Source organism: Puma concolor, chromosome B3, assembly GCF_028749965.1.
Source record: "Puma concolor isolate L17-30 chromosome B3, mPumCon1.1.hap2, whole genome shotgun sequence".
In the NCBI taxonomy this organism is placed as follows: Eukaryota; Metazoa; Chordata; class Mammalia; order Carnivora; family Felidae; genus Puma; species Puma concolor.
Window position 1 is genome coordinate 144,383,391 of NC_141672.1, and position 26,277 is coordinate 144,409,667.

Below are 26,277 nucleotides of genomic sequence, written 5' to 3' on the forward strand. Positions count from 1 at the left end.
TGTTTCATAACAGAGGGGCTGATGCTGGCTCCCGATTGTGAAACTGCAGGGAACTGGGACAAAACTCTGGCGGGCTCCACAGCCAAAACAAAAAAATGTGAGAACTTAATTTTTTATGTTTTTATTTTATTTTATAATTTTTTTTTTCCCAGAGAGAGAATGTGTGTATATGCACAAGAGGGGGTGCGGGGGTGGGCACAGAGAAAGAGAGAGAGAATCCCAAGCAGGTTCCACGCTCAGCACAGAGCCCGACACGGGACTTGATCTCAAGACCCTCGGGATCATGACCAGGGCCAAAACCAAGAGTCGGATGCTCAACCGACTGAGGCACCGAAGCGCCCCTCCAAAGACGGGAGAACGTGTAAGTTTAGTTAGAGACAGCACTGCTCTACACGTGGCGTTTCCCCCCCTCTGTTACGACCTGGGGTCCAAGGGCAGGCTGGAGAGGACAGGGAATCAATCCGACCTGAACTTCACGTGGAGCCTAAGCGCGAGGGAATCCAGGGACGGGGGCCGTGTCCTGGCCCCAGCTCTGCACCCCCGCCCTCAGACCCCCACCCCCTCAGGCCTGCCTTCTCTCCGGGGATTCCCTCATCGACACACAGCCCGGCTGACCCCAGGACGGGCCCAGGGAAGACTTTCAGTAAATGTGTTTTCATCTAGGCGGCAGAGAATGGGTAGGATCTAACCAGTCTGTCTGGAATTTAAGAAGCTTGACAAAAATAGCTAAAGCTTAGGTCTCCGGCCCCAGGCAGGGTGCCTGCAGGGAGACAGAGGAACGTGGTACCAAAAAACGTGCCGGAGTGGAATGAGAAGGCCGGTAGGCCCGGCCACCAGAACTTGGCCCGACGGGAGGATGCGCAGCGGGAACTGTGCGCCGTTTATTGAGCAATAACCACGTGCTGGGTGTGGTTCTAGGGACACGCACGCGTTAACTCACTTAATCCTCACGCCAACTTTCTAGGAGGTACCACGGAGCGGCTACGTGGCAGACGAGCGCGCTGAGGCAGGGTCAGGTCTGGGAGCTCGTCTGCGGTCCCGAGGCTAGGCCGGCGGCGCCCCCGGCAGCCAGGTCCCCACGGCCTGACTCTTGGATGCCCGTGCTGGGACACGGCGTGAACGTGAGCACCGTGGTTGCTGTGCCACGCTGGGCGGCAGGCTGTCGAGGCTCGTGGAGGAGCCTTCCCGAAGCCGCTTCTTCAGAGCAAGGGCTCGCGTGGTGTTGAAGGTCTGCGAGGGACCCGCTGTGCTGAGCCCGCAGGCGGCTGACAGGACAGGTCTCGCGGGGGGGCCGACATCCCCACAGACGGAAGCTGGAGCCGGGGCCCAGGTGACCGTCGAGGTGTTTTCGCGATTCAGACTCACAGTAGGCCTGCAGGGCGGGCAGCCAGGCCCGCGAGGATGTGCGTGGGCGGCGTGGCCGACCGGCCGTTAACGTCACACGGCTGCACGAGAGCCGCTGGGGTTCGGACTGTGTGAATCGTGTGTCCAGCTTCTGAGGCTGCCTTGCGGTCCGGCCCACAGGGGGGACGTCTGAGGTATTCATCAGCCGCCCGGTTCACGCCGTCTGGTGGCACGGAGGGCGGGGAGAGCCCACAGAGAAGACAACGTATGCCTGACCAGTTGGAGCCCAGCCCATAAATTCCAGAACTCTTTTGAAATTTCTGATTCTGCGGCCCGAGTCTGGGAAATGTTTGGGTCTCCTCGACTCTAAGAAAACACATTCTCTTTCAAGAATCTGCTAAAACCCAAGCTGAGAGCCACCGTCGGTGACGCAGACTGAGAGCTGAAAGGATTTACAGCCGTCCCAGCTGAAAGAGCAGCCCCCAAGCTTCTAGCACTCTGTAAATATTTGTTGAATGAATAATCTGTATTCTCACTGACTGGCCCAATCACTAACACTGGACTTGTAACTATATGAATAAAAGGAGTATTCCAAAGACATTATTACAAGACTAACGCTAGTGGGAGGGAAACTCTTCGTAACACAGAGGACAACATGTATCTCTAACGTACAAACGACTGCAACCTGACAAGGAAGAGAGAGAGAGAGAGAGAGAGAGAGAGAGAGAGAGAGAGAGAGAGCACGAGCGTGAGCAGGAGAGGGCCAGAGACAGAGGGAGACACAGAATCCGAAGCGGACTCCAGGCTCTGAGCTGTCCGCGTAGAGCCCGATGAGGGGCTCGGACCCATGAACGGTGAGATCACGACCTGAGCCGAAGTTGGAGGCTTAAGTGACTGAGCCTCCCAGGCGCCCCGGCCCCTATTTTACACAGGCCACTCAGATGGCACTGTCAAGAAGAAGTGGAAGGGGACGAGGACGGAAGCCAGGAAGGCAGGCAGGAGGCTCTTTGCAGGCACCCAGGGCAGAGATGACAGTGGCTTAGACCAAAGGTAGTCAGAGTCTGGATATATTTTCCACGTGGAACCAAGAACTTGCCAAAGGCTCAGATGTGGGATGGGACGCGCCAGGAGGAGTTAAGGATGACTCCAAGGCTTTGGCCTAAGGAACTGGAAGAATGGAGTTGCCATTTGCTGGGGCAAGTGTCCAGAACGGAGGCTTCCTGACCACAGGCCCTGCAGAGCAATGAGAGATCCGGGGCGCTCTGGAATCCAGTCAGAGAGAGAGAATCAGGAAAGTGCATCGCTCACTGTGTTTCAGGGCAGGACTTCAGTCCCCAGGAGGGAAGCTGATAAAAAACAAGGCACAGGGATATGAGCAGGTTACCATGGGATTCTGGCACCCAGGAACCAGACAAGAGTCCAGTGATCCGAGCTGAGGCACGAGGCCAACATGGTGACTAGAAGCCAAATTACTGAGTGGGAGGCAGCCTCAGTCCCTCTGCCTCAGATGGGGCTGGGTCCTAGAGACGGCGGACAGGCTGGCTAGTCAGGGGGCAGGTGGCCCGGGAGCCTGGGACCGAAGCCAGAACGCAGACAGACCCGACTCCATCTGCACCCACAGCCACATCATCAGGTGACGCTGGGGTAGGACACACTGATTCGAGACCTTGAACATGGGCAGGCCACCAGGCCAATCACTCTGTGAAAGGTCCAGGGGGGCAAAAACCCAAGTCTCTCCAAAAGGAGGTCCCACATTGCATGTGTCTGGGACCCGCATGGGGAGGGGCGAAAGGTAGGTCCCAGGAGGAGAAGGGTTAGGGGTGCCAGTTTTTCAGCAGCCTGCTAAACAAACGCCAGAAGTGTTGTGGGAGCCAGACGGGAGGGGCGGGGTGGGGGGTGGAAGCGACCTCAGGGAGCAAGAGCCCAGACAGAGGGGTGAGGGGGAGGCCGCTCTTGGCTTGCGGCCTGGGAGGCTGGCGCTTACCAGTGCAAGGTTAAGCAGAGATTAGCGTGATTGGCCTGAGCGAGGTCTCTTTCGCTGCGCTTGTTCTCAGCGTCCTCGACGTTGATGAAATTGTTTTCCACACGCTCTCTTTCCTAGCTGGAGGATAAGATATTCCCACCCAAATACAAAGAACTTCTTCTAAAGTTAAAGCAAGGACGGGGACAATCTCCGAAGCGGCTCCTTGTCTGAGGATTTCGTCTGTGTATTTACTTTCACGTTTTCTTATAAAGATACATAGAATCACTTCGTGAGTTATTACAGAGAGCATAATTTCTTCAGCTTGCACTGAAGATGAAATCACACTTCTTTCCCGGCAGTGAGAGGTTCGTACTTACTATACCAACCAACTAGAAAGGAGTGGCCTTTGCAAAACTTCACACTTGTTAATATGGAAATATCTGTGCAAACTCCTGGGTTTTGCCTTGGGTCACATATCTCTGATACAGATAGTCTATGCACATTTGTATGCCATAAATGAACAGCCATCTCAGTTTTCACAAAAGTTCTCCATATGAAAAAATAAATAAATTTACAAAGCAATGTACGAGAGCACTTGCAAAGAACCATGAAGCCCTGATCAAACAGGAGCCAGGCAGCCTCAGTCACTCACAGCCAAGGGACTCGACTGCGCCACACCAGCCCCAAGGCCCATGCGATTAACTCTGTGCTTCAGTAAATATGCAAACTACTTTATGTCATGAACTTTGGAGTCATTGTGGAACAGTCAACATGTGGAATGCAGCATGTGCAAAGGCTTAGGATCTCTTACAGTTAAGGCAATGAATATTCAAAGCAAAATAAAAAAAAACTGTCAGGTTAAATTTCTGTGCCAAAAAGCAACAAAGCCACATATATTAATAACCTTACAAATATTTCTACCCTGGCTGAATAATTCCCCCTTGGAAATCTACGATCACAAATACAGATGACTCATACACCAAGGTGTTTATTATTATATTGCTTATAATAAAGAAAAACTGGAATCAACCCAAATGCCCAACATATAGGGGGAGTGGTCGTAAGTCATATATGATGAAATATTTTGCTATTAAAATTATAAAGTATTCTAATAACATAGGGAAATAATGATTACATAATGGCTGAAATGAAAAAAAAACCCAACAGGATATAAATATAGAGAATATTACCTATGTACAAGTTGCATGAAAGTAACTTTTTTTTTTTTAACGTTTATTTATTTTTGAGAGACAGAGACAGAGCACAAGCGGGGAGAGGCAGAGAGAGAGGGAGACACGGAATATGCAGCAGGCTTCAGGCTCGGACATGGGGCTCAAATTCAGGAACGGCGAGACCATGACCTGAACAGAAATCGGACACTTAACCAACTGAGCCATCTAGGTGCCCCTGAAAATAACTTAAAAAACCACATTAAGGAGAGCCTGGGTGGCTCAGTCGGTTAAGTGTCCGACTTCGGCTCAGGTCATGATCTCATGGTTCGTGGGTTCGAGCCCCGCGTCGGGCTCTGTGCTGACAGCTCAGAGCCTGGAGCCTGCTTCAGATTCTGTGTCTCCCTCTCTCTCTGCCCCTAACCCACTCACATTCTGTCTCTGTCTCTCTCAAAAATAAATAAACATTAAAGAAAAGAATAATAATAAAAAATAAAAAACCACATTAAAGTGGTAATTTTTGTTGATGAAATATGTTTTCTGTTCCCTTTTAATTTTTACATATTGTCCAAATTGTGTGCAGTGAGCATGTATTACTTTTATAACGAACAACAAAGACTAACAGGCTGTAAATGGATACAATGTTATTACTTTTCCTGAATATAAAAGTTTAAAAATGGAAGCTAAAGAAGAAAAGGAAGCCCAGAATCAATGTTTTTCAGCTGTAGTCCTTGCATCTGTGATCTATCCATCAAGCTTAGTTAGTTATAAGCTTCTTAAATGGATATTTTCTCAATTATCCTCATAAACCCGATAATACCTCATTCCTAACAGGCACTCGATAAATATTAATTAATGAATAAAGTCAGGGCAAGTTACAGCAGCTGTTTACTATAATGGAAAAGTGATTTCAACAGTCAAACACGTATTTTCCTTGCACGGAGGTATGTCTGCACAGGATAAGAAGGCTTGGCTGTGGGGGTTGTAGTCTGGCAAGCAACGGGAACAGAGTTTTGCCGCGTGGAACAGCAGAAACATGAGAGTGGCAGAAGGCACAGCACCCTGTGACCAGCGGTTCTCAAACACATTTTCTGCCCCCACACGGGACACTCAGTGTTTGGATGAGGGACCCGTGTTCCAACCGGTGTCCCCGGGCCGTGCCCAACCCTGGGGGCGCAGGGCAGCCTTCTGTGGGCACTCTCCACCTCCCAAAACGGGAATGAACAGCAATAACGATACGGTGGGGATAACCCGGACATAACTCTAATGGCTTTCTAAAAATACGTTTTCCCGACTCAAATTAAACTTGTAAGTTTTAGCTGTTAGTAAGAACAAGTTAACCTGTGACACATCTCACAGTGCGGAGAGCCGCCCGGGGCCGGGAGCCACCCGAGCAACAGCAAAAGTGACAGGGGCACATTCCAGGCTCAGCATCACCCGCTGAGGGAGGTCCTATCACACCCAACCCCACTCCCCCTGCGCAGAAACGGAGAGGAGGCTGGAACAGGACTGGCAGGTGGCAGGACTGGAAGCCACACCCATGGTACAGGAGCAGCTCCAGGGGCGAGGACAGCGGGGCGGGGGCGGGGGGGGGTGGTGGTGGTGGCAGGGACAATCCTGAGAGTCAGACTCCCCCACACGGTCCCCGTACGCTGGGCTCTGCTCTAAGACTGTTAGATACATTGACTCATTTATTCCTCACAGCAAAAGTCTGATGTTAGCATTGCTACCATCCCCCCTGCACAGATGAGGAAACTGAGGCGGGGGGGGGAGGGAGGTTGGGGGGGGGGATGTTAAATGATCCACCCGAGGCCACACAGCTGGGAAGCAGCAGAGGCCAGATTTGAAAGTCAGAGTCTGGCCTTCTGGCCATCGTACTGTGTAGCCTCTGTATTGCCCTAAAGCCTTTTTTTTTTTTTTTTTTTTTTTTTTTAGTTTTTTTTTTAATGTTTACTTATTTACTTTGAGAAAGAGAAAGCATGGTGCACATGAGCGGGAGAGGGACAGAGAAAGAGAAAGAAAGAGAGAGAGAGAGAGAGAGAGAGAGAGAATATCCCAAGTAGGCTCCAAGCTGTCAGTACAGAACCCGATGCAGGGCTCGAACCCGTGAGCCATGAGATCACGACCTGAGCAAAAATCAAGAGTCAGATGCTCAGCTGACTGAGCCACCCAGGCAGCCCTGCCCTAAAGCTTGAATTTGTAAACAAACCTCATGTTGGCACGTTTAGTCCTGAGCTTTTCACTGGTTTCATCCGACAGATGGATTCTCAGAAGTTCTCATCTCTTGCAACTTTTCTGGCATGGAAACTTTAAGTTACTGGTATACAAGTGCATTCTAAAGGGGCTATCTGGAGCCCCCGTGCTATGCTTGACCCTCCCGGCCGTGAATAACCGGGAGCATGTGAGAGGCGGAATGAACGTGGCACTGCGCCAGACTCCTTGTTCGAGGGCCTGTGGATGCAGATGTTTGTAATTCGGTGTGTGGTTCCCAGTCCCGTGCATGGTTTCAGAGACCTCCGTTCCCGACAGCTAGAGATTCAGGAGTTGTCTGCTTTCCTCTTTCACTTCCTAAGTCCACTATTCAACACGTAGCGTTAGATTAAAAGGAAGGGAAAAGTATTGCCCAAATCTGTATTAAAAATACAGCTACTATATTCTTGGTCACAGTTCCTATTTTGGGGCAGATGTGCATTCCGAAACTATTAAACAAGCCCCTTTCTGTGTGTCTCACTATTTCCTCAAGCAGAAGAGGCGAACATGCTTTTGCGAGTCAGAAGTCAAAGGTAAACCAGTGAGCAAATCCAACACAGAGATAGTTTAAAAAACAAACAAAAAAAAATCATGGTTGCAAAATGCATGTAGTTTGAGGTACGGACTCCTAAGCAGAATTTAGGGACCAGGTCAGAAAATTGCCATTCTCCAAAAAAGAAACTAAGACATAACATAAAACAGATATTGGTCATCAGTGAAAACCTTTCCTGGGAATAAAACACGCTAAAATAACGTGTGAATGTCTCCTAACTCTCAGGCAGAAGGTCACTGCCCTATCTTGTCATATCTGCTGGTATTGGGATAAAAGGGTATTGTTTCATGGCTGGTAGAGAGCATGCTGTACCCAAGAGCAGCAGCGGCTAAGGTTTATGACCTTGGGAACAAAATTCCCTCTCACTTTTAACTTTGGAGCCGATGACTGTGCCACAGAAGCCACGGGGCTGTGACCAACGAGCATACGTAAGCAGAGATTGGTGAGTGGCTTGGGAAGGAATCACTTATCTCTACATCCTGGCTCCCTTAGCTCACTCCGGCTCCCAAATCCCTTGGTGTCTCCTCCGTGCCCCCCGTTATCTGCAGGTAAACGTGACTGTCCCTATTTCCCATGTGAACAAGCAGGCTGAGAGAGGTTGAGGACGCGCCCAGCGTCACAGCCCAGCACGCAGGCCCCTCCCGCCACCGGAGCCTTCTCCTGGGGAGCACCCAGTGGAGGCAGAGGCCGGCGGGCGGCCCATTCACGCCTCATGGCGCTGCCAAAGCTCCAGGGGGCAAAAGGACCGACGAGGGACCCTCGGGAACTACGAGGCGCTGGGGGCTGAAGGCAGACACAGACTGTCTAAAGAAGGACAGGCGGTACAAGGGGCGGCTTCGAGGCTTCTGTGGACACCCCCTCATCTGTGACTCAAGACCTCACCCTACACGGACCACTCACGGCCGAGGCCAGGCAGCCTGCCTGGGGGGAGGGGCGGTGGCCCCGTGCAGGCCACCAGCCCTCAGGACACAAAGCTGGATTCCCGCACCTCATACAGAACGTGTTCTATTTCCGCCCCCGTAGCAGGTACTTAAGAAATACGTGCTGAACTTATTTACCATTTATCGGCCTGTCAGTTAACGAGAAGTGAAAAGGAAGAGTAGTGAACGCCTCTCTTGGCGGGGAGAGGGGACAGGAGAACACAAAGCCGTCCCGGGTGGGTCTATTTGTTTACTTTGAGGGAGAGAGATCAAGCAGGGGAGGGGCAGTGAGAGAGGGGGAAGGAGAGAGAACCCCAAGCAGGCTCCATTGCTGTCAGCACAGAACCCGACCCGGGGATCGAACCCACAAACCATGAGATCACAACCTGAGCCAAAATCAAGAGTGGGACGCTTACGGGACTGGACCACCAGGCGCCCCCGCAAGCATCCTCTTTTGAAACGCATGTGCCTCTGAGACTCAGAGGAGGCTGAGTTTGTTTTGGTATGCAATTTAATCAGAATGCTTTTCTTACAATCCAAGTAAGCACTTTAGCCAGGACACAGAAATCTGACTGGCTGGTGAAGGGAAGGAAGGCGGGAGGATGGTTCTGAAGCTGGGCTGGGAGGGGAAGGGGAAGCCTGGGCTGGGCTGGGCTGGGCTGAGACTGGGGCCCAGAGCTCAGCGTGAGGACACTCCCACCACCCCGGCAGCCACCAGCCATAGGACTGTGTGACCGAGAAACTGGACTCTGAATGTTATTTCATCTTCATTCATTGAAAGGTAAAGAGCCACCTCTGGCGAGTGACCACCATACCTGGAGAGCGTGGGCCCTGGGGGTGTGGGGAGAGGAAGTAAGAAGAGGTCTGAACAAAAAGAGTAGAAAGCGGTAAGTACAAACTTCCTCCTTCAAAAGTGTCCCTAAGCACTACTTGTGTCAATGTCCGATGGGAGCTTTGGACACCAGTTTCCAAAGCCCTTCTGCTTTCATTCTGCATTCATCGAATCCTTGTACCAACTCTTATCAAGTGACTGTCATTACCATCACGGGGTTCAGGGAATTGTATGATGTGCCTAGGGGGACTCGGGGACGGTGGTCTGCAGCCCCTCCAGAGCTTTCAAGGTGGCATCGAGGAACCTCAGCTCTTCCCTACGGAGCGAAGGACTACAAGATGTTCACCCACCCGTCCCGCCCTCCGCTATCTTCGAGGAGACTCAGAGAGCATCAATCCGTCTTGTTTCACCACCTAGCTTCTCACCTGCTTGGAGTTCAGCTCCGGAGGCTGGGACAGTCCCTCGTGCCATGGGGTGGGCAGGCAGAGCTCAGTGCTCCATGCAAACCCGCTTCTGCCCCCCTGGGTCCTCTCAGGCCCTCACAGCCTTCAGTGTGGAGGACAAGAGCCAGCAGAGCTGAGAGCTGAGTCTGGCTGTAGGAAGTGAAGGTGTTTCAGATGCTACATGCTGACGCCTATACCCTACTTACGATATTACTCTGAAATTCCAAGAAGCGGCTCTCGAGGTCTGGAATTCAAATACGTGGACAGGACTGGATTTTCTACATGAGGACACAGGAGGATTCAAAAGCTGCTACAAGACTGCTAAAGGGAGCGAAGCAAAGGTTTCAAATAACTCCCTGTCTGCCTGTCCAAACTAATACCAAGTTACTGAAACACTGTCCACAATTTCCTTTGGATACATTTTACAGATTCAGAAAACCAGCCATAGGAAGTTGAGGCAACCATTTCTTTTTTATATTTAATACAAGCTTATAAATAAGTATAAATCATCTCAGGCCAACAGCTCTTCACATGGGATCAAGATACATGCAAATATGACTGTTTAATATGATTGAAATCTTCCCTAATGGAAGTGTTTTAAGAAACTGAACCTGGGGCACCTAGGTGGCTCAGTCGGTTGAGCGTCCGACGTCAGCTCAGGTCATGATCTCACGGTTTGTGGGTTTGAGCCCCGCGTTGGGCTCTGTGCTGACAGCTCAGAGCCTGGAGCCTGCTTCGGATTCTGTGTCTCCCTCTCTCTCTGCCCCTCACCCGCTCACGCTCTGTCCCTCTTGCTCTCTCTCAAAAGTAAATAAACATTAAAAAACAGAAAAGCAAAAACTCCTAGAAAAATGAGATGAGCCCCCAGACAACAATAGTCCCAAAGGGTTTTGTGAAGATTAAATTATCTAGGCAGAGTTTAATGAAGTGTATGGTCCACAGCATATCCTCAATAAATGCTGGCTATTATCAACAGTATTTTTGGACTAAGATTACTACTAATGTTTTCCATTTGTTGGAATTTGATAATAGTATCTTTTGCCAGTCATTTTTTTTTTTTTAAAGAATCTTATAAAAATTAGAAAAGAAAGCCATAAAAATGGAACTAGGAGCCAAAGAGTGTTTAAGTTCTGGTGTTCTCCCACACTTACTGTACACATTCTGGGCCTCATTATACGCTCTCACATGGGCAGCAGGCCTCAAGAAAATCACCAGCGCGGACCTGGCCTTCCACATCTTTCCTGACACGCGGCACGGCTTTCTCCCTTTGGCTACCAGATTGTTCCCTAAATTAGCTAGAACTTACAGACCCTCAGTTATCAACAAGCTGGCGCAATTTTGTTAAAATGTAGTGATCAGGAACGTAAAAAGCGCCATGAGTTTTTAGTGATCCAGTTTGAAAGGACGAGGCAGGTTGCATGGAGGCTGGGAGAGGCTATAACTACACCCGGATAGCCAGCCCTCTCTCTGCAGCTGCCTGACAATCGGGCCACACACCAGCAGGTGCCTTAGCTGTGAGGCCGGCTAGGCTGCCTCAAGGCTGAAGAATGGCTGCCTCTCCCCTAACCCGGAGACACATCCCGAACCTTCAGAGATGCCACCTCCTTCTCTCTGCCCTCAGTGCACAGACGCCAGGCCCTGCCCGGAGCTGTAACTCTAGCCAGCCCCCCACCCCCCGACTGATGGCCCACCCCTCGCTGAGGATCATCAGAAGGCAGCCTGAGAAGCGAGGTTTGCTTTACTCATCTGATAAGTTTCTGTCCTCTGCAAAAGGGCCCAATGGGTTAAAGGAAAAGAATGTGCTTTTAGATCTTCCATTAGGACAGAAAATTGGTCTGTCACCAATATTAAAATAGAACTGTGGTTACCAAACTAATGTAGTGAAGGTCAAGTAAAAAAATGGATGTGAAAACATTTGGGAAACTCCAAAGTGATCTATAAACTTTGAGAGAGGACTGTGTCTAAATAAATAATTATAAGCAACTTAACTTGAATCAAAATCTGTGCTTCTGTACCGCGTTTATGGATTGGGAGACTCATTATTATTGAGACGTCACTTCCCCCTTTCCCCCAACCTGATATACAGATCGCATGCAATCCCGTCTAAAATCGCAGCAGGCTTTCTTTGTAGAAATCGACACATTGACTCTGAAGTTGTGTGGATAAAAGAACTACAATAAACCACACAACACTGGGGAAAAAAAAAAAAAAAAAAACACCCTTGTAGGAGTCTTACCACCTGATTCCAAGCCTGCCTGTAAAGGTAAGGCTTTCAATCCAGACAATGTGTGGTATGGGGGTGCCTGGGTGGCTCATTCGGTTAAGCATCCGACTTTGGCTCAGGTCATGATCTCACGGTTTGGGAGTTCAAGCCCCGCGTCGGGCTCTGTGCTGACGGCTTGGAGCCTGGAGCCTCCTCGGATTCTGTGTCTCCCCGTCTCTCTGGCCCTCCCCCACTCATGCTCTGTCTCTCTCTCCCTCTCAAAAATAAAAACATAAAAAAAAAAAACAAAAAGAGTGTGGTATGAGGATCCCACTTATATACGGAATCTTAAAAAGGGGAAGGAGGGAATAAGATGGGTAAAGGAGCTCAAGGGGTATAAATTTCTAGTTGTAAAATAAAGTCATGAAGACATAATGTACAGCATGGTGACTACAGTTAATAAAACTGTATTGCCTATTTGAAGGTTACTAAAGAGAGTAAATCTTAATTTCTCATTATAAAAAAAAATTTTTTTTCTGTTTGGTGACAGAAATTAACTAGTCTTACTGTAGTGATCATTTTACAACACATACAAATATCAAATCACTGCATTCTACTCCTAAAACTAATATAACGTTACATGTCAATTATACCTCAATTTTTTAAGAACATGTGGTATTAGGGGCCTGGCTGGCTCAGTCAGTAGAGCATGCGACTCTTGATCGCGGGGCTGTGGGTTCAAGCCCCATACTGGGCGTAGAGATTACTTAAAAATAGAATCTTTACAATATTAATTTTTTTAAAAGTATGGCATTAGCAAAATGAGGAATATGAAGATGAATGGAACAGAAGATAGAGTCTAGAAACAGAGACCCACGCATACATGGTCCATCGATTTTCAACAAAGATGCCAAGGCAATTCGATAGGGAAAGAAAAGTCTTCTCACAAATGATGCCGGCGCAATTCAACATCCACGGGCAAAGAGAGTGGTCTTCAACCCGTACTTTGTACTATGTTAAAAAAAAAAAAAATTAACTTGAAATACCTAGGTGTACAACCCAAAACCATAACACTTCCAGAAGCACACACAGGGAAAACATCTTTGTGACCTTGAGTTAAGCAAATAATTCTTAGATAAGACACGAAAGGCATAAGTCATAAAACGACAGAACTGATAAACTGGACTTCATCAAAATTAAAAACTTCTGGGGCGCCTGGGGGGCTCAGTCGGTTAAGCGTCCAACTTCGGCTCAGGTCATGATCTCACAGTTCGCGGGTTCGAGCCCCGTGTCGGGCTCTGTCCTGACGGCTCGGAGCCTGGGGCCCGCTTTGGATTCTGTGTCTCCCTCTCTCTGCCCCTCCCTTGCTCGGGCTCTGCCTCTCTCTCAAAAACAAATAAACATTAAAAAAAAAAAAAAAAAAAAAAAAAACTTCTGCTTTGCAAGACTTTGTTGGGAAAAGAAGATAAGCCACAGACAGGGAGAAAATAGCTGCAAATGCATATCTCCCAAGGAAACGGCATCCAAACATGAAGAACTCTCACAACTCAGTAATAGGGAAATGAGCAACTCAAGTGAAAAATTAGGCAAAAGTTTGGGGCGCCTGCGCGGCTCAGTTGGTTGAGCATCTGGCTTCAGCTCAGGTCGTGATCTCATGGTTGGCGAGTTCAAGCCCAGTGGCGGGCTCTGTGCTGTCGGCCCAGGGAGCCTTCTTCAGATCCTCTGTCCCCTCCTCTGTCTGCCCCTCCCCAGCTTGCACTCTCACTGTCTCTCTCTCAAAAATAAACATTAAGAAATAATAAGAAGAAGACAGCACAGCACAACACATGCACTAGAACGACAAAAATCTTTTAAACTGAACTTCCATCACCTCACACCCATTAGGACGACCGCTATTAAACAAACAAAAACAGAAAATGACAAGTGTTGGCGAGGATGTGGACAAACTGGACCCTCGTGTACGGCTGGGCAGAACGTAAAATGGTGCGGACACGGTGGAAAATGGTATGGCTGTTACTCAAGATATTTAAAATCCAATTACCATCTGATCCAGCAAGGTCACTTCTGAGGACACACCCTGAAGAACGGAAATCAGGGTCTCTAAGAAACGTTTTCACACCAATGTTCACAGTGGCGTTATTCACAGTAGCCAAGAGGTAGAAGCAACCCGAATGTCCGTGACGGGTGAGCGGATAAACAAAATGTGTCTATACATACGATGGAATGCTACCGTGCCTTGAATAAAATGGAAGTCTTGTCACGTGCTACCATACGGATGAGCCTTGAGGACACCTGCTAAGTGAAATAAGCCAGTCGGGAGAAGACAAGTACTGTAGGATTCCACTGACACGAAGCGCCCGGAGCACTCAAATTCAGAGGCTGAAAGGACAGTGGTGGTTACGGGGGCCCCGGGGAGGAGGGAGCAGGGAGTGGTGGTTTAATGGGGACAGAGCTTCAGTTGTGTAACATGAAAATGTTCTGGAGATTGGCTGCACAACCATGTGAATATACTTGACACTGTATAGATGACACTGTACTCGAACTGGACACTTAAAAATGGTTAAGATGGTAAATTTTATGTTGTGTTTTTCCCACGATCAAAAAACAAACCCCTGAAATATTGGAGTACGAAGTGCTGGAAAGCAGGGCAGAACCACTGGGGCTCTCTCTTGTACCTCCTGGTGGGAATGTGAAACAGCACAGGCACGTTGTAAGACGGTTTGGCAGCTTCTTATAAGGTTGAAGCCGCACCTGCCATGTCACCCAGCAGTTCCACTCCTAGGTATTTACACAAAAACTATACGTGAATACCTTTATTCACAAGTGCCAAAGCGTGGAAATAATCCAAACGCCCGAACTGATGAGAGGATAACGGAACCCTAGCGCCCCCATATAATGGAATAGAAAGCAATAAAAAGGAATAAACTCCAGATAAACGCAATGCAGGGAGTTAATTATGTTCCCCTGAAAAGATATGCTCAAGCCCGAATCCCCAGTACCTGTGAATGTGATCTTACTTGGAAACAGAATCTTCGCAGATAAAATCAGACTACAATGGGATCATACTGGATTAGAGTGGGCCCTTGATCCAGGGACTGGTGTCTTTAAAAGAGAAGGGGGAGGGAGCTTTGGACACAGAGACACCTACAAACAGGAAGGTCAGAGGGAAGGAGGCAGAGGCTAGAGTGAGCAGCTGCAAGCCAAGGGACACCGAGGAACCAACAGAAGCTAGGAAGAGGCAAGGCAGGATTCTCCCCTGGAGCCTTGCGAGAGCAGGGCCCGACCGACACCCTGATCTCAGACTTCCAGCCTCAGAGACTAGACTTCTGCTGTCGTAAGCCCCCCAGCTCATGGCAGCTCTAGTAAACTCATTCATGCAACAATGTGGATGCTTCCCAAATGCGATCTGCTCAGTGAAAGAAGAGCTTGTAAAATTACACACTTTTGATTCCCTTTATAGGACACGCTGGGACAGGCTAAACGGCAGAGCAGTGGTTTCCAGGGGCTGGAGGTGGGGGGTGGAGCCAGATTACAAAGGGACATGAAGGAACTTCTGGGGGATGATGGAACTCTTCTGTATCTTGACTACGGTGGTGATTATACAACACAGACCTGTATGCCTGAGATAGGCCAATCGTATTGTAGGCAAATTACACCTCAAAAAAGCTTACTTAAAAAAAAATCTGGGGGCGCCTGGTTGGCACGTGACTCTTGATCTCCCGGCCATGAGTTCAAGCCCCACACTGGGTGTGGAGCCTACTTAAAACAAACCTGTTTTCTTTTAAAATCTGTATTCCTAGGATTCCTTTTTCTTCTCAATTTGTCAAGAATCCTGGGAAGAAGGCTCCTACTGGGCTAACAGGGGATGATACGGGCATCAAAGTAACTAATAGTTACAGACTAACCCACTGAATTAAAGAAGCCGCAAAACTGGATATTCAGAAATAAATAAAAAGATGTAAGGAAGCCTGATAAGGAGCAGGACATGGTATCTCCTCACAAAGCGTCTGTTCATTACAAAGGGGATGAGTAACTTTAATGCAAAGAGGCATGGGACAAACTCCACCTTAACTGATAGAAGTGAACACCATCAGTGGTAGGACGAAAGAAAATCACCCACTCAAGGGGACACAGTTAACAGCATCATTCTGTGCCACTCCTGCCAAAGACGCATAATCTGACTTGGATCACAAAGAAACATCAGACAAGCCCCAAATGAGGGACATGCTACAAAATTCCTGGCTAATGGTCTTCAAAAGTGGCCAGATCACAAAAGTAAAAAACAAACAAACAAACAAAAAAAAACGTATTTTTAATGTCAAAGATAAAAGACTGACTGAAAAACCGTTCTAGACTGAAGGAGACTGAGGACAATAACTAAACACATGTGATTCTGAACTGGATCCTGCTAGGAAGGGCCGTAATAGGCCATGCAGTGAAACCACATGTGAACGGGGTCTATGGATCAGGCGGTAATAACATTCCACTGTTAATTTTCTGATTTTGATGGCTCTGTTACTCATGGTTACATGATGGCTCATGTCACTCATGGTTATGAGTGACGACGTCCTTGCTTACAGGAAAATACACAGTGAAATACTCTGGGCTGATAGAGCATCAGGTTCACAACTTAGTCTCTCAAGGGGTAAAAAAAAGAAAATAAAAAAGTGCAGGCGCCTGGGTGGCTCAGTGGGTTGAATCTCGGACTTCGGCTCAGGTCATGATCTCACGGTTCAAGAGTTTGAGCCCCGCATCGGGCTCTGTGCGGACAGCTCAGGGCCTGGAACCTGCTTCGGATTCTGTGTCTCCCTCTCCCTCTCTGCCCCTCCCCCGCTTGCGCACACACTCGCTCTCTCTCTCTCTCTCTATATATATATATCAAAAATAAAATAAAAACATGAAAAAAAATTTTTTTTGTTATTTGTACTGAACTTCCAATTTTTCTGTAAATTTGTGATTGTTTCAAAGCAATGAAAGTATCCAAAGAAAGAATCCTGAGAGGGTCAAGGGCTGTTAGTTCATCCCATTCATTCCCCTTTGCAACAGGGCAGGGGCAGGATGGGAAGTTCTATATTCCTCTGAAGTTGACTACAAAGTACCACAAAATCAGGATCTCAAACACAGCAAACCTCGACAAAGACGATTTCAGAAGCCAGAAATCCAGCATAAAGCAGAGATCTACTTTATCTGAACACCGAATGATCCAGTAGGCCCATGTAGAAGAGCATGTGATCTATAGAGGCAGATCCCAAAATACAGGCAACACTATAGTGAGATTCCATATCAATATGGTAAAGACAAGACTCCAGTGTAATAAGGCACAAATATGATCATATTATACTTTTTCTAATAACCATTATATTTAAGAACTCCTATTAGCACTCCCATTTGATCAAATGGAAGTCTCCATTTTAAAGAATACTTTTGCCTTATGGGACATCATCAAACAAGTGAGCCCGGCTTTTACAACAAAGAAAGACGACAGCACTTTGAAAATGGGAGTCGCTCAAATAAATCAATGTATGCTCTGTCTTAAAGTTTATATCCCAACTTGAACACCAAATCTTAAATTGTCTAATTGGAACGACAGGCTTCTTCTGGTTTCTCAGAGACTAGGGTACCTAAGTAATTCTCACTTGGATCTTAACAACAGCATCCCACACTACTGTCTGAAGTATCAATTCCACGTTGTTCTGTACAAGACTCTCCACTGGATATGAGTGATTGGAGCACCCTATGACCTTGCACTAATCTAAGTGCAAAAGACACCACGTATCTGTGCCTTAGGTCCGTACCGTCCAAGACGGCCGAAAACCATCACATGAAAGCAGTGAACTATGGCGAGTCTGAACGGAGATGGGCTGTAAGTATACAGCACCCATCAGGTTTCAAAGACTGATTTAAAAAAGAACGTGACATATCTCCTTTGTGTTTGTTGTGCTGCTTCTGTGTTGACGTGACATTTCTGATATACTGGTTAAATAACTAAGTCATTTAAACAATACTGAAATTAACGACACCTGTTTCTCTTTCTTTAACGTGGCTCCTAGAAAGGTTTGAATTACGCATGTGGCTCACAGCATGTCTCTACCGGACAGGGCAGCCTTAGACCGCTGGCCCGTGAGATAACACTATCTCATGCTGCAGGAACTAGGAAAAAGAATGGTCAACTTCCCAGAAGAACACTGAACTTGCAGTTCCTTCAAGATCTCATCTTTGTAAGGACAACCTCTATCTATCTTTTTTTTTTTTTTTTTTTTTTTTTACACTCGCTTCAGCCTGAAGAAAGGAAGTATCTGGAGGTACCTGGAACTCTGGCACGCTGCTCCGCAGCTGGCTCACGTTTGGTAAGGATCCTCCGTGGTACTGCGTAAGGCGGAGCTGCTGAAACTTCTGAAATTGGACCTGGAAACAAAGAGATTTCAAGACGGGTGAGACAGGACAGCAAAGATCTGAGAGGAGCATCGATGTGCGGTGTTTTGTAGTAAAATGGTTCAAGAGTGAAAGTCTTGGTTTCGATTCCTCTTCTACCTTTTCCTACCTGAAACCTTCAGGTTTCCAGTGCTTTCTGATTCTTTTTAAATAGTATTCCACTAAATTCCACTAAAAAAATTCTTTTTTTTTTAATATTTATTTTTGAGAGAGAGCAAGCCAGAGAGGGGCAGAGAGAGAGAGAGAGAGAGGATCTGTGCCGACAGCAGAAGAGCTCAATGCGGAGCTCGAACCCACAAACTGTGAGATCATGACCTGAGCTGAAGTTGGACGCTTAACCGACTGAACCACCCAGGTACCCCACTTTCCGATGTTTGACTAGCCTATTTTGGGGGAAGAATTTACCCACGTTCCAAATGTCCCACGCACCGTGATAGTGAAGTCTCTGCAAGGCCTTTGAGTACGTGTGTAGGTGTGCAGGCACAATCTTTAACGGCAATAAAAGAATTTTTTTTTTATTTATATATGAAATTTATTGTCAAATTGGTTTCCATACAACACCCAGTGCTCATCCCAAAAGGTGCCCTCCTCAATACCCATCACCCACCCTCTCCTCCCTCCCACCCCCCATCAACCCTCAGTTTGCTCTCAGTTCTCAACAGTCTCTTATGCTTTGGCTCTCTCCCACTCTAACCTCTTTTTTTTCCTTCCCCTCCCCCATGGGTTCCTGTTAAGTTTCTCAGGATCCACATAAGAGTGAAACCATATGGTATCTGTCTTTCTCTGTATGGCTTATTTCACTTAGCATCACACTCTCCAGTTCCATCCACGTTGCTACAAAAGGCCATATTTCATTTTTTCTCATTGCCACGTAGTATTCCATAGTGTATATAAACCACAATTTCTTTATCCATTCATCAGTTGATGGACATTTAGGCTCTTTCCATAATTTGGCTATTGTTGAGAGTGCTGCTATGAACATTGGGGTACAAGTGCCCCTATGCATCAGTACTCCTGTGTCCCTTGGATAAATTCCTAACAGTGCTATTGCTGGGTCATAGGGTAGGTCTATTTTTAATTTTCTGAGGAACCTCCACACTGCTTTCCAGAGCGGCTGCACCAATTTGCATTCCCACCAACAGTGCAAGAGGGTTCCCGTTTCTCCACATCCTCTCCAGCATCTATAGTCTCCTGATTTGTTCATTTTGGCCACTCTGACTGGCGTGAGGTGATACCTGAGTGTGGTTTTGATTTGTATTTCCCTGATAAGGAGCGACGCTGAACATCTTTTCATGTGCCTGTTGGCCATCCGGATGTCTTCTTTAGAGAAGTGTCTATTCATGTTTTCTGCCCATTTCTTCACTGGGTTATTTGCTTTTCGGGTGTGGAGTTTGGTGAGCTCTTTATAGATTTTGGATACTAGCCCTTTGTCCGATATGTCATTTGCAAATATCTTTTCCCATTCCGTTGGTTGCCTTTTAGTTTTGTTGGTTGTTTCCTTTGCTGTGCAGAAGCTTTTTATCTTCATAAGGTCCCAGTAATTCACTTTTGCTTTTAATTCCCTTGCCTTTGGGGATGTGTCGAGTAAGAGATTGCTACGGCTGAGGTCAGAGAGGTCTTTTCCTGCTTTCTCCTCTAAGGTTTTGATGGTTTCCTGTCTCACATTCAGGTCCTTTATCCATTTTGAGTTTATTTTTGTGAATGGTGTGAGAAAGTGGTCTAGTTTCAACCTTCTGCATGTTGCTGTCCAGTTCTCCCAGCACCATTTGTTAAAGAGACTGTCTTTTTTCCATTGGATGTTCTTTCCTGCTTTGTCAAAGATTAGTTGGCCATACGTTTGTGGGTCTAGTTCTGGGGTTTCTATTCTATTCCATTGGTCTATGTGTCTGTTTTTGTGCCAGAATTTCTTTTTTTTTTAATTTTTTTTCTTTTCTTTTCTTTTTTTTTTTTTTTATTTATTTTTGGGACAGAGAGAGACAGAGCATGAACGGGGGAGGGGCAGAGAGAGAGGGAGACACAGAATCGGAAACAGGCTCCAGGCTCTGAGCCATCAGCCCAGAGCCTGACGCGGGGCTCGAACTCACGGACCGCGAGATCGTGACCTGGCTGAAGTCGGACGCTTAACCGACTGCGCCACCCAGGCGCCCCAATAAAAGAATTTCTTAAAGGAAATCTAAGCCACACTCAGTGACTCTAACACATTAGCTGTTTTCCCTTCTACGTGCTCTTGTCTCCATCTACATGTATAATAGCTGCACAGTGGTAATCATAGCCACAATCTTTCATGCCTACATCTTAACTTTTTTCTGTGATATTTAAAAAAAATTTTTTTTAACATTTATTTATTTTTGAGAGACAGAGCATGAGCAGGGGAGGGGCAGAGAGAGAGAGAGAGAGAGAGAGAGAGAGAGAGAGAGAGAGAGAGAGAGGGAGACGCAGAATCCGAAGCGGGCTCCAGGCTCTGAGGTGTTTGTTAGCACAGAGCCCGACGCGGGGCTCGAACTCACGACCCGTGAGACCATGGCCTGAGCCGAAGTCGGACGCTCATCCGACTGAGCCACCCAGGTGCCCCTTTTCTGTGATGTTAATCTTTTTGAACGGCCATACAGAATTTCTTCTTCTGCATCATTTCTTTAGAACACATGCCAAAGAGTGAGTACTAAGTCTCTGGGTATGGGCCTTTAGCTGGCTCTCGATACATAATGCCACAATGATTTCCCAAGGGGTGTACCCATGCGTATGTGAGGAAACAGTTTATCACAAACAAAACTCACTAACACTGAAGATGGTCATTAACTGGGGCAAAGATGAAGGCAGATTCGACAGCTATCAAATGGCACCCCGCTGTTTTCACTTCCTTCTGCGAACTCTTCCTTGCTTCATATCCAAAGGCAGTGAACTGGTTACAGGTCTTGAAAACCCCAAGGTGGTCCCATTTGGTCTTTAAGGTTCTGTTTCTAAAATAATAAACGACCTTTGAGGTTGTAGAACCCACGGCACGTAGAATTCACACAGGGAAGAAACCGTAGGTGGGAACCCCCAAGCAGGTTTTTTACCCTTTCATTATTAGGCCCTTTGATAGTAATGAAAACTGCCAGATAAGAGCCCCTGCGATGAGCCAGATGCCGTCCTCAGGTGTTCTGCTCCTTTCATCCCTAACCCTCCCCACAACCACCAAGCTCGTATTATCCTGCTCTTACAGACCTGGGGACCCAGACTTAGGAAAGTTCACCATTTGCCTGAGGGCACACAGCTAGAAGAGGCCAAGCTATAGCTATCTCAAAACCCACATTTTTCTAGGTGCTGTGGTCCCTTCCATTGTTCATTTCTCTCGATGATCATACTATTTACAAGCTCAGAGAAAAGTGAAGTTTGATGGATCAAAAGCACCACTGGGGGGTCGCCGGGATGGCTCAGTCAGGTAAGAGTCTGGTTCTTGATTTTGGCTCAGGTCATGATCTCGCAATTTCATGAGTTCGAGCCCCGCGTCAGGCTCTGAGCTGACAGTGTGGAGCCTACTTGGGATTCTCTGTCTCCCTCTGTCTCCGCCCCTCCCCTGCTCACTCACTCTCTTCTCTCTCTGAAAATAAATAAGATTTAAAAAAAAAAAAAAAAAAGCATCACTGGCCCTATGAAGCTCTCTGATTTTGTTTGGTTTTCATATTTATTATAAAAAATTTCAAATATATACAAAATAGAGATGGGTACAATGAAATCCCATCTATCCAGCTTCCACGATTATCTTATGTCCAGTCTTGATTTATCTTTGCCAGCTCCACTACCCGTGCCGCCCCTCACGGAAAGAAATCCAGACGTCGTATCGTTCTATATTTCAATGCGCATCCCCAAAAGATAAAAGCCTGTATCTGGTTGGAAGTTTTAAAGGCATACAAAACCCCTTGGTGGCCTTAACTTCCTTAAACCCACAGTATCTGCTTTCTCAAACATACTGCACTGGGAAGCAGTTGTAATCTTTTCATCAAAACCCAGATCTGAGAGCCAAATATGAGGAGGAGGAAGGACATAGCGAGCCTTTTCCATCCATCAGCTGAGTTACAAGAATAAAGTCTCTGCTTTTGATCTTAACGTTCTCGAAACTCTTACCAGAAGCACGTGACTCTCTATCCTTGATATTCTCTAGACAAAACTCTTGGACCCCTTGATCTAAAGCCTTTGATTCCTTCTTCCATCAATCCATCCACTTATTCGCTTACACAAAAACTTTTCACTGTGTGGGTCACCATGCCAGGCACTGTCCTACTAAGATGAACACATGCCAAAGTTCTTGCCTCCAGAGAGTTCTCACAAAGGCTTTGACTCTTACGCGAAAGCCTTAGCACTGCAACAGGCTAAGTTCTGAATCTAGCTGGAGACCTGCCTTCTACTGAGCTGAAGGCCCTCTCACAGCCTCCCATGGGTGGGCTCCATCCCCAAGTGCCTATTCTAGGGTCTTCAGAGACTTGCGCCACAGTAAAAAGAGTACCGGGGTTGGAGTTGAAAGACCTGTGTGACCTGAAGCCCCCACTTGGCTGGGTAAATTATTCTGCTGTCTACTTCACAGAGAGAAAAGAGAGGTGACGGGGGATAGAAAATGTAAAGCCACGGACAACCTCTCGAAGTATTATCATCGTTGACGTTCTCAACTACCTCCTAAACCCTTGAGTAACTTGGCTATTTTCCTCTTTTGAAATATAGAGTCAGTGACCTAGAAAGAACCTTCGATACGGTCTTCCACACCATAATGCTTACTAATAACGAAAGTGAGCACCAAAGAATGAGTAGCCTAAGGCAGAGGTCACAGACTGGCAGGCCAGAGGCCATGTTTAGCCTAGGGAGTTCTGGCTGACCCACAGGATACTGACCCACTCGATGCTTTAAACTTTCATTTTCCCATTGGAAGACTGTTTAAAAATCTGGATTCCCAACTTCTCTTGACTGGAAGATCAAACAACGCTGAGTGTACGTTCTTGCGTGGCCACAATGCATGCAGCTGAGAAGTGGCTGCTCCCCCCGCACAGGGCTTGGGTTATCCTGTTTGCCCAAGACCTCATGGCACCCTACCATTCCTCGACTGTGGCCCGAGATCGGCTACCACTTACCTCATTCCTGGCTCCTCCACTCCTTTTCCCTACATGCCTCACCCTGTAACTTAAGTCAGCGACCCTTAGCCTACAGTCACACACTTGGGTGGACCGCCCTTCAATGTCTACATGAAATGAGATCCAAGTCTCCCAACAATCGATCCCAAACACAAGCCCAGCAGGCCTTTTTATAGAAACTGACAAAAGAATCCTAAAACTTATGGATGTGCAAATGACCGACCTACAGTAGTCAAAGCGATTTAAAAAAAATTTTGTTACTGTTTATTTGTTTCTGAGACAGAGAGAGACAGAGCATGAGCAGGGGAGGGGCGCAAAGCAGGCTCTAGGCTCTGAGCTGTCAGCACAGAGCCCGATGCGGGGCTCGAACTCATGAAATGCGAGATCATGACTTGAGGCGAAGTCGGACGCTTAACCGACGGAGCCACCCAGGCACCCCAAAGCAATTTCTCAAAAGAGCAAAGTAGGGGCGCCTGGGTGGCTCCGTCAGTTAAGCATCCTATTTCCGCTCAGGTCATGATCTCACGGTTCGTGGGTTTGAGCCCCATGTCGGGCTCTGCGCTGATGGCTCAGAGCCCCGATCCTGCTTTGGATTCTGTGTGTGTGCACGTGTCTCTCTGCCCCTCCATCACTCACGCTCAGTCTCTCTCTCTCTCAAAAATAAATGAACATTAAAAAAATTTTTTGTAAGAGCAAAGTTGGAAGACTGAAGTTACCTCACTTCAAGACTTACTACAAAGCCGCAGTCACCCAGGGGGAGTGCTACTGTCAAGAAGAGGGATGTGCAGGTCAACGACACAGAAGAGGGAGTCCGAAAACAGACCCACACGGTATCTGGCCAGTTGAATTTTTGTTTTTCCCAGTTGATTTTTGACAAAAGGATCGTGGCAGTTCAATGGGGAAAGTGTTTTCGACACAGGCTGCCAGTGCAATTAGACCTCCGGATGGGGGACGAAAGCAGTCGAGGACACACTCAGCGGAGCAGCCACATCCAAACCCCAGCCCTGCCACTAACCAGCCGTGCAACTGCACCTCTCCAGCCTGCTTGCTCATCTGTAAAATAAAGGATATTCTGGATACCCACCCCATAGGGTCTTTGTGAAAACCATCCGAGATAACGAATGTAAAGGAGTCAGCACAGTCAGTACCTGGCAAACAGACAGCGCTCAATATTTAGCCCCAATCCAGTATGTCTAGTCTTTACTCCGCCTTAGAGGCCTCACTGCTTACAGAACACGTCCAATATTTGTTTGCTTTCAACACAAAGATGATTCTCCCCCAACATTCAAACTAAAAGAGCGCTCCAGGCTGATGGGCTGTGTTTACCCTGCGGTGTGTCAAAACTACATGTTGTCCTTCAAAGTCAAACTTCTGGAACAAGTCTGCAGTCCTCTTTCCTTCCGTTTGGTCCTCAGCGCCTCCCAGCCTCCTTTCCAACCAGCACCCCGTGAATGCAGGGCCTCTCGCCAAGATTACCAGCGACCGCCCCACCTGACTGGACCAAACGACGCGTCCCTCATCATGTCAGACCGAGGCAGCAGCACCGGGCTCAGCTGGTTGACATTCTCGCTTTTCCCCCTCTGGCTGCTCTTCCGTCTTCTTTGCTGGCTCCCCTCCCCCACCTTCCCTTTAGGCTCCTTGGGCTTCTCTGGGCCTGTCCACGTCTCCCTCCACAGCAGGCCTCACAACCCCAAACGCCTGCAGGCGCCAAGCGCGGAAGAGACGTGAAGCGGCAGGGGTCACTGTGAGGAGCACCGCAGGGAGCAGTGCGGACGATGGCAAACTGAGGAGCACGTATGTCACATGCCCCTTCTGCTGGGGGAAGCCACTGCGGGCGGGGCTCCAGGCAGAAACGTAGGGGGAGTGTCATTAGATGATTTCATTTTTCAAAAGAAGCCAGCATCCTGACTTTGATGTCAAATCCCAATATTCACTGTTGCTCCTGATTCTTTTTTTTTAAAAAAACACACTTGGGGGCACCCGGGTGGCTTGGCTGGCTAAGCATCCGACTTTGGCTCAGGTCACGATCTCACGGTTCCTGACTTCGAACCCCACATTGGGCTCAGCACTGACCGTGGGGCACAGCCTGCTTGAGATTCTCTCTCTCTCCCTTGCTCTCTGCCCCTCCCCCATTTGTGCACGCACTCTCTCCCTCTCAAAATAAATAAATAAACTTAAAAAAAAAAAAAAAAAGATGGGGCGCCTGGGTGGCTCAGTCGGTTAAGCGTCCGACTTCAGCTCAGGTCATGATCTCACAGTCCGTGGGTTCGAGCCCCGCGTCGGGCTCTGTGCTGACAGCTCAGAGCCTGGAGCCCGTTTCAGATTCTGTGTCTCCCTCTCTCTCTTCCCCTCCCCTGTTCATGCTCTGTCTCTCTCTGTCTCAAAAAAAAAAAAAAAAAAAAAAAAAAAAAGACACATTTGGGCACACGTACACCTTTCTACCCTTGCAAGGGTCAAATTAGAGTTTAGTTCACCAATTTGCAAGACGTGTTCTTGAAATTCTTCCCAGGTGGCTGAATCTACTCCTACGACTACACACCAAAGGTCCCCATACTTCTGTCACTGGTCCAGACTTCCCCCCCCTTATTCGGAGATCCTCATGTGGCTTCAGGACCATGTAAACAACGGCCTGCGGGGCCATCTCTACTTACGTGCTTCACAGGCACCTCACGCTCACCATCTCCTGACAGTGAAGCGTCTGCTCTCACCAGTGCTGCCCCCCTTTCTAGAGGATACCCGGAAATGGCTCAAGTCTGAAAGCTGAGGATCGTCCATTTGCCAAATCTGGTCATTTCTAGCTCCTATAAAGTATCGATCTGTTCACCTCTCTGCCTTCCTCTTGCTCCCCCCTAGTGTCAAGGCCATCATCACATCTCCTGGACTATCATGACCTCCAAATGCTTTCTCTGCCACCTTCTCCGCTGTTCTATCCACGATCCTGGAGCTAGAGGCATCGCAAATCGCCCCTACGTCAACCCCTTCCTTGACTCGCCATTGTCCTTAGGATCAAGTCTCATGTCCTGTCTCTACCATCTGATCCCTGTGAATGCCTCAGCTCAGATCACCATC

At 47.7% G+C, this 26,277-nt stretch overlaps 1 protein-coding gene across 3 annotated transcripts in view; it reads right to left on the reverse strand.

Annotated features, from left to right (window-relative positions):
• The window catches only part of CRTC3 (CREB regulated transcription coactivator 3), a 157,619-nt gene that overhangs the window by 126,990 nt on the left and 4,352 nt on the right, over window positions 1-26,277 (reverse strand). For all 3 annotated transcript variants that reach the window (XR_015252950.1, XR_015252949.1, XM_086711627.1), the window contains exon 2: window positions 17,984-18,082. Coding sequence is in view for 1 of the 3 variants with exons in the window: in XM_086711627.1 (XP_086567753.1) it covers window positions 17,984-18,082 (99 nt within the window). In the remaining 2 variants the exon portion in view is untranslated. The remainder of the gene's footprint in view (window positions 1-17,983; window positions 18,083-26,277) is intronic.